Consider the following 9508-nt stretch of genomic DNA (forward strand, 5'->3'; position numbering starts at 1 on the left):
TTGGCTATGAGTTTTAAGGAACCATATGAATAGAGATGTTTATATTTCCCGAAAACACAATGTTATAGCACGGGTTTGGGCAGATCATCCCCTGAGAGGAAGAACAATCGGCAGAGATGAGACGGGTGACGGATGTGACATGCTGTGGTGGGCAACAACATTCTCATTGTGTCGCTTCTCAAACTGTGAAGGAATCCTAGGGTCAAGTATATGACTCTACGGGACACGCTGTGATGCTGATGGCACATCCATACAGCTTCTGGATTGACAGGGAACGCTAACGCAAATCTGGTGCGTGTGCAGAACGCGTCCAGACTGGGGCAGCAGGAATGGTGATCGTATTCCCAGGGGCTTCGGTGCTCTAATAGCTGTTCTATTTAGAGAGGGCATGGGACACATCCTGGGGCATGATCTGGACAAAGGGTATAGTGATTAGACCTATGGTCTGCCGAGAACGTCGATGCCAATCGGTAATGGCGCGACTATCCGCGACGGTGACAACTATGACTGCATAGATCGGGATTTGGCCAGGGCTAGGGACTTAGTATGATGATAAAATAGTAGTAAGTGAGAAAAGGAAGGGGTCCTCACCTTGCTTCGATGGTCGAGGAAAGAGGATTTGCGAAGACGATGACGTAGCGCATCACGGGCGGTAGCTCCGGTGAACGGTAGCACACGGACAGGGCAGCAGCGGTGTCTAGGGCTTGGGGGCATGGAATAGGGGTAGTAGAGGGCATGCAACTATTATTTATAGGGCTAGAGGTGGCTAGTTGAGGTGAAGTCCAAGCCGGACACGATTCAGGTTCGAGTTCGAGTCGGTTACGATTTCCTTTTTCGTAACTCTATATTCCAAGGATAATATCTCTACCGTTCGGACTCCAAATTGGACATTTCTAGACTCTAAATTGTATTACTCGAAAAGATCTACAACTTTGGTATTCATTGAAACTTCTCAAAATGCCATCTTAATTTTCACAAACGCACCAAAAGGCAAACTGTTTGAACTCAGAGTTATCTGCATAGCACTGATTTCAGTGGCCATAACTCCTAGACCCATTATCCAAAAGGGTACTTCTATATGTTCAAATCGAAGCTCTTAACGAGACCTACAACTTTGGTATTGTCAAGATTTGCATTTGAGTTAGTCTTGAACTATGAAACCGCGTGCGGAGAAGAGGATATCTAGGACTCTGCGAATATTTACAGATTTTGTGGATCTTTTTGTTGGGATTTCTAGAAGACTTAGCTAAGAGTTTGGACTTGAGAAAGATTGAGACTAAAGACTCTTTATGTATATCTAGGGTTTATAAAAGAAACTTTTACAGAGAAATTTGAATTGAACTAGAGAATGATTAAATATGATTAATGATTGAATAGATGATGAATTGAAAATTTTGAATTCCAACCATTAAGATCTTTAGCTTATTCACTATTGAGTTTTACAAAAACCTTTTTAAAACCATTTTCACTTGAAACACTAAAGAGAAAGAAAAAGAAAAGGAATTTTATGCATTTACCTGGCTTCTAACAAAACTTAGCATGCAATGTACGTAAAATAATAAACTATATTGATTGATGGTTAAGAAAATAGTTTTTAAACCTATTCTACTGGTGAAGCTCTTCAACAATCTTGAATTTTTTTAAAAACTTGTAAATTCTAAAAATCAAGGCGTTACAGGTCGTGACCCGTCACATATAACTGATGAAAGATTTTCACATATTTTGGACATGAAAAAAGTCAAAAAAAAATTCACCCAAGCCAACCTAACCCAGGGCCATCCCCACTCACCATGTGTCACTTGCTATTTTTCAAGCTGTTTTAATAGTGTGTGTTCCGTGGGAATCGACCTCGCGACATACCCTCGCATGTAGCAGCCTTACCACCTCACCCTCACGTGCGTTCTGAAGGAGCAGGTTATTTTATCCTTTTAATCTTTTTACTGAAAGTCATAAGTGACTTTCATAGCTGTGACCTATCACTTATGACTTGTAATAAGTGACAGGTCATTTTTATGACCCGTCACTAATGTTCATTGTAAAATAGACACACATAACAGTTGACTTAGAGTACCTTCGGTTAAACGGGTATAATTTTTATATACAGACTTTGATTTCAATATTTTTTACTCTACGGACATCTATAGAAAAAGTTACATCCGTTTCTCCTCATCTTCGTAGGGTTCAGTGAATTTTTTGAGGCCGAAAGTAGCTTGGAAGATTGAGTTCTTGCCCGGGAAGTTTTTGCACCGTTTTTAGAATCGCGTTTGTGTGTATAGAAGGCTCCCCTTACATCAAATTTGAGAAGAAATATACAATGGTTCATATTCTAGTGTTACTAAGGTGAGAAAAAATAAGAGAAAACTAAAATAAAAATAAATAATATTTATGAATACACTACAATAAATCAAATTGCTTTAGAAATGATATTTTCTTTTACCATTTTACTACATATTTTATGGTTTACAAATAAATACAAATTTTACTGTTGGATATAGGAAATATACATTGTTCGACAACTATTATATAGTTATTATTTTTAATTAATATAGTAGCTAGATTTATAATTGATACATTATGAAATATATATTAGATATGTCACGACTATGTAAAAATATTGAACAGTTGATGGACTAATGTTTCATTAAACTGATTGACTAATACATCTAATGATTGACTAATTAAGATTTCTTCATCTGTTTTGTTTAATCTAACTGGTTATTAGTGACAAGTCAATACTTGAAATATTAGATGTGACATATCACTAATGACTCTCTAGTATAACTCATCATAGTGACAAATCACAACTTGACCTGTCACTTATAAATAACTAAGATAATTTATCATTAATGACGAGTTATAAATGATAGATCATAACAATGATCCTTCATTTATACGATCCTTCATCTAGTTTTCACGTAGTGGGAAGCACTGAGAAATGGATCGATCTTATATAATTCTTTTGCCCAGGGAAGACCAAACGAACAGGAAAAAAGAGAGAAGACGAAATAAGTTCAGGGGAACTGGGAGCAAAATAAAAGTACAGATCGAACAGAGTTAGGGATCAAACTTCCAAATAATGAGACGAAGCACTTTAGAAAGGACAAGCGATCATGCAAGCAGCTGCTAGCTAGCACAAGCAATTTAACTAGCACTGTATGTGCAGCACTTATCCCTCTATTTAGGTCTCATTTGGTTGCAAGAAACGTTTCAGATTCTCTGGTAATTCTCTACAATCTCTGTCAAACGCACTAAAATGTGAAACGTTTCACCTTGAATCACCTGAAACGTTTCTCATTTTTAACACTACGAGTAGAATCACCCAAAATGGTGTTTCACCCGTTTCTAGAATCACTCAGTTTATTTTTCTTCAAGAATCCGAATCCAGAATCCCTGCCAAACGTTTTCAGAAAATTAAGGGTGATTCACCGGAGAAACGTTTCCAGAAAAAATCTGAAACCGAAACGTTTCTAAAAAAATCTGGAGCCCTGCCAAACGAGCCCTTAATCACCATGTATGCGGTGGCGGCGGCGTCACAAGTCTCTATACACACAAAAAAAGGCTGCAAATGCTACTTAACCCGGCGGCTAATGATCGCTCTTCAGCGATTAACTTGCTCTGTCCTACAGATTTTCCACCCGGCCGCAGACCAGAACCAGGTAGGAGATAATTAACGCGAAAGAAGTAGGCATGGCAGCGGCTAACTAATCATCGCAGCTTGCGGCGGCCGTCTCGACCGGGCACTCGACGATGCTCTCGAGGCTGGGCCGCCACCCGTCGCCGCTGGCCCGACCCTCGCGCCTGCACGCCATCTCGTGGAGCACGTCCTCGAGGCGGCGGTCGCCGCCCTTGAGCCGCGCCACGAGCTCGGCGAGCTCGCCCTTGGTCAACACGATCTTCATCTTCACTACCGGCGGCGACGGCGCCCCTTGCTGGTCTTCCTCCCCTTCGCCGCCGCTTGTTCCCCTCCTCCTCTGCAGCTGCACCAGGCGGTCTTCACTGGCGCCGTAGCTGCAGCTACTACTGCTGCTGCTCTGGACGCAGTTGCCCATGGCAAAATGGCCGTCTTACTCCGTGACTGTACCTAACAAGCTCAACTGGCGAATAGATAGCTCAAGCAGCTAGCTTTGGTGGATTGGGGGTGGCTTGGGTTGGGTTGGTGCAGCTGAGCAAATGAGATGTAAGAGGGTGGGGGTTGTAAGGAGCTGGCGGTATATATTTGGCGATGGCGATGAATAATCCAGTTGTGGCCGAGTAACTAGTGCAGAATAGTCGGCTGAGTAATGGAAAGCTTAAATTATCATCAGTAGTGGATTTTAAATCGATACTGATTATTCAACACTGATAGTCAGTGATTATTAGTATCGGATATAGAATTGATCCTAAAAATCGCTATCAGTACCAGTTCTATTCACAAACCGGCATTGATAGTGAATTATCAGTATCGGTTACCTATTAGGAACCGGCACTGATACTGATTATCAGTGTTGGTTCTAAAATAGAACTGACATTGATAGATATTTGGCAGCCAAAAAAATTGTACAATCCAAAATACATCACATGCACATGTATCCATTTTTTAATGTTTAAGTCACGGTAAACACTTAATACATTAATTCAAACTATAGTCATTTCTAAAATTACATCAAATATCATTACATGCATAATTGATATCTAAAATTTCAACTCCAAATATTACATCAAAATGATTCAGTGCATAAATGAGCGCACTAGCTGTTGCTTCAAATAGAAGTTCCATTGGACTTTCGAAACTGTTACTATCACACTGAAACTTAAGGTGTGACGAGTACTTTCCTTCCCAGACCTTCCTACATTGAGGACTAAGTAAGTGTACCCCCACTGCTGGAAAAGAAGACGTAAGATCAAAATCAAGCTACAATCCATCCACATCCAAGTGTTCCAGTAAAAATCCTATGGACAAAGAGCAATAATATAGAGGAAAATTTTAATATTATTGAAATAATCCTAGCTACAAACTATAAATTCATGTCACCAACCGTTTCAGCTGCATGTAAGCGCGAGAGCCTAGGAGTCATTGCAAGCACATCCTCATTCTGTTCAAACATATTCAATTTGAAAGAGTTGTAGTTCAGAAACATATATCCAAGTTGCAGTTTAACCGACCGATTGTAGAAGTGCATGACCGGTAGATCTTTCATCTATAAGTCTTTGGTTTGTTTCAGAACTTGATGTTGTTAAAGTAATATATCCTTCTTTAGAACAAGCAATGCTAAAAGAGATAGTGATCTTCATTTTATTGTTATCAGTCAATGTGGTAATCACTACAGGTGGTGTGCCACCAAGATCCACAATAATGTCATGTAGCCATTGTAGATAAGGAAGCATCTACATCAATCGGCATGTTACTTTCTAAATTTGTTAACTACAAACTGCAATATTAATTGACCTTCTTATAATTTATAGAAAAGGGCTTCATCTCTGAGTCTGCAGATGTACCTAAAATAAGTCATAGGTATGTCTATATGCCCATAGAAAAAACGCCAATGCCGTATCAATCCGCACATGTGGATAATCTCACAATTATGTCAAGTCATCAATTGCAGAACAAGGAAGTACCAAACTAGTTACTCATCGGGAAGTGACAGTAACATCTAAAACATCAATATAGCGATACACATCTAATATCATGACATACACATCTAATAATAAGCCAACATATTTTGAACTAAAATACATATTTGATTTCAGGGCCTAAATTGGCTAACTAAAATAGCTAACTACAATTTTTTAACTACAATTTGCTAACTATAATTTGCTAACTACAATTTGCTAACTTGAATTTGAGAACTAACCCAGGTGTTTCGTGACCCTTCTGGGTAGGAAGCGGATACGCCGTTGAGGATCTGGAGGCCAGGAGTACGAGGGTGGTCACCCGAACCCGAGTAGCCAGATAAGATGGAGCGCCCGCCTCATGCTGCATAGATATACACCCTCCACCTCCACTATCGTTGTTGCTCGCCATAGGGACATCAAGGAGGCGATGGTGGGCAGGCGCGCGATGAGGACGAGGAGGCAACAGTGGGCTGATGCACGATGAGGATGAGGAGGCGGCGGTCGGTGTGCGAAGAGGAGGAGGAGGCGGTGCTGGGCCGACACACGACGCACGACAAGGACGAGGAGGCGGCGGTCACCGCGCGATGAGGAGGAGGAGCCGACGGGCCAACGCATGATGAGGACGAGGAGGTGACAAGCCGACGCGTGACGAGAAGGCTACGGACGGGGAGGAGGCAGCAGTCGGGGAGGATGAGCGGTGTCAGGCTGAATGGAGCAAACGAGGAGAGCGGCTAAGTGCTGGATATAAATATAACACAGGCATCAGTGCCGGTTCTAGTTCCAACCGGCACTGATAGTGACCATCAGTGTCGGTTCTAGTTTCAACCGACACTGATAGTGACCATCAGTGTCAGTTCTTAAACTTCCACGCGTGAACAATAATTGAGGCACCAAGAACCAGCACTAATAGGCACTACCAGTGCCAGTTCGTGGTGCCTCAATCACGGTTCAAGTGCGAGAGTTTAAGAACTAGCACTGATACGTTAACTGTACCAGTTACCCTCGAACTGACACTGATGAGGCGCTACTTATGACATGTTCTGTAGTAGTGAGATGACCTAATTGCACATTACATTAGTGGAAGAAACCTTACCAACTTTGTGCACTGCCCAGCTTCTGATGCCCCGTGGCTCAGGGGGTGGAATTCTCATTCTCTAGTATGACAATGTAGTTGAGGCTTCCAGTATCTCCATGGGAACATTTCATATCTCCACCACCGTAACAACCTTGAAGCCCTGCGCACATCCTTCATCCATGAGCTTAAGCATCTGCACCCAGTGAAAGGAGCTTGTTGGCTCATCCTTGGTAACTTCAACATTTTTTACAAGGCCGCTGAGAAGAATAACAACAACCTCAACCTGCATCACATGAGGCTTTTCCGCATGACCATCAACCACTGCCTGCTTAGAGACATCCATCTGCAAAATAGAAAATTCACATGGTCAAACAATAGGCATGTCCCTACCTTGGTTAGGCTAGATCGCTTCATGTGCAACTCTGAATGGGATGCCAGCTTTAGCTTGCATGGTCTGCAAGCCCTATCCTCCTCCACTGAGATCACTGCTCACGCGTATGCCCGACTTCTTGGAAATTGTATCCTTGGCTTGGTTTCTTTAGACTAGCCATAATGACCCTTACCACATCCTTAACCAAAAGCTTAAAAACACTGCATTCCGTCTGTGAGCTTGGAGCAAGATGCCATTATCATGCGCCAAGATTCAATTAATCATGGCTCTGGAGGTTATCCTCTGTCTGGACTCTGCCCAAGAGCGCTGCAGCCTATCTCCATAGGAAACAGCCTTCAGGGCACGTTTGAAAAGAACGGTGCTTTCCTTGGCCGCCATCGAGCATCCAAGAAAGAGGTAGGCTTAGAGAATTGTCTTTCTCAAATAAGGTGATACCAACACCAGATTCTTCCACAACATGGTTAATGTTTGTAGGAAGTGCAATCAAAACTTATGGCTGCGCTCGGAGCACCAGTGGGCCACTTCACATGAGGACATGGCTTCTGTGGCCTAGCTTCATTTTCAGCAGTTTACGGCAAGGCCATGTTAGAGGGACACTAACATCAATTGGCACCTTCTTGGCCTCCCACAGGTGGATCTTTCCTCCCTCGACAGGCATCCATCTGAGGAAGAAATTCTCTCTACCATTAAGCTATCGCCGCAGGATGAGGCACCGGTCCCAGATGGCTCCACCGAGCGTTTCTTCATGACCTCCTAGCACATCATCAAGCATGACGTGATAACTGTTGTTAGGGCCTTCTTTGGCTTTCGCTACCCTGGCCTCCACCTTCTATATTCGGCAAATATTTTGCTACTCCCAAAAACAAGTGGGGGCGGAGGTGATCTCAGAATTTAGATAATCACATGATCGACTCTGTCGCCAAGCAGGTCTCCAAAATCCTGGCTCTATGGCTTGCTCCACTACTTGATTAGTTGGTCTCAGACTGTTAGAGCACCTTCATCAAGCAATGATGCATTCATGATAACTACATGACTGTTAGGGGAGCGACTAGGCTTCTACATCGAAGTCGCATCCCCACCCTACTCTTCAAGTTGGACATCTCCAAAGCGTTTGACTCCATCCGCTGGGACTACCTTCTAGATCTCCTCTCCAATCTAGGGTTCCCACAAAGATGGAGGGATCTTCTATCAATTCTCTTTGCCTCCTCCACATCGAGAATCATCCTTAATGGAGTCCCTGGAGCCCTCATTGCGCATGAAAGAGGTTTAAGATAGGGGGACACTCTGTCCCCCATCTTGTTCACCTTAGCCATCGATCCTCTTCAGCGCCTGCTCTCCCTGGCCACTTGGTGGGGACTTCTTGGCGGGTTTGGGATCTGTTTCAACTCAAACAAGATGCGGGTTTCCATGTATGCTGATGACACGATGGTGTTCATCACCCCAAATGCCCAGGATGTGGCCATGCTAGCATGAATTTTACACTCTTTTGGTAGGGCTTCTGGCCTCGAGACCAACTTCGCCAAGACATTGGTTTCACCAACCCATTGCGATGGTGTTGACCTGGCCACGATCCTCACCGACATGCCTGTCATTATCTCCAAGTTCCTGATTAGTTACCTTGGGTTGCCTCTCTCCTTAGGCTACCTTAAGGCCATGGCCTTGTAGCCAATGGCCGATAAGGTGATTGGAAAGATGTCTTCTTGGAAAGGAAGGAATATGTCATCATCGGGTTGCCTATCACTCATCAAAGCTGTGATGACTTCTCGGCCCATTCATTTCCTTTCAGCTATCAAAGCTCCGGCCTCGATCTTGTGCCAAATCAACAAGGCAAGGAAGCAATTTCTTTGGGCGGGTTGCAAACCTATCATGGGCGGTAAGTGCAAGGTCAGTTGGAAGAGAGTTTGTAGGGTGAAAGCGCTTGACGGTCTTGGAGTTCTTGACCTTGAACTCTTTGGAAGGGCGCTAAGGCAGCACTGGCTCTGGCATGAATGGACTTCATTGTAGAAGACTTAGGCGGGAACCGAGGTGCCATGTGATAACACAGACAGACTCATCTTCGCGGTCGCCACCTCCATTATAGTTGGAAATGGCGAAAGGGTGTCCTTTTGGCACTCTCCATAGGATAAAGGTCTTAGGCCTAAGGATCGTGCCCCTCTACTTTTTGCTATCTCTAATGCTAAAAGGTGCTCCCTCCAGGAGGCAATGGCTCAGAGGCATTGGATATCCAACTTGGCCTCGTTGTAGCATGTTTCGCGGGACCGTGTTTCCCAATTCATTTGGCTTTAGCAGGCTACGAGGGAGATAAGCCTACAACATGTTGCCCCTGACTCCAAAACTTGGAAGTACTTGAGTCAGGGCACCTACACTGCTTGATCCGTTTACTCCTTGATGTCCAAAGGGTCCGCTGGCATGATATTTATGAAGCTTATCTGGAAGGCGTGGGCACCGCT

General features: G+C 43.6%; 1 protein-coding gene across 1 annotated transcript; it reads right to left on the reverse strand.

The window, feature by feature from the left end:
* Positions 1-3504: 3504 nt before the first annotated feature.
* LOC133917443 (uncharacterized) lies at positions 3505-4184 on the reverse strand. The gene has a single exon (XM_062361344.1). The coding sequence runs from the start codon at positions 4047-4049 to the stop codon at positions 3702-3704; it is 348 nt and encodes a 115-aa protein (XP_062217328.1). The 5' UTR covers positions 4050-4184; the 3' UTR covers positions 3505-3701.
* Positions 4185-9508: the final 5324 nt, after the last annotated feature.

This window comes from Phragmites australis, chromosome 5, assembly GCF_958298935.1.
Source record: "Phragmites australis chromosome 5, lpPhrAust1.1, whole genome shotgun sequence".
Classification (NCBI taxonomy): Eukaryota; Viridiplantae; Streptophyta; class Magnoliopsida; order Poales; family Poaceae; genus Phragmites; species Phragmites australis.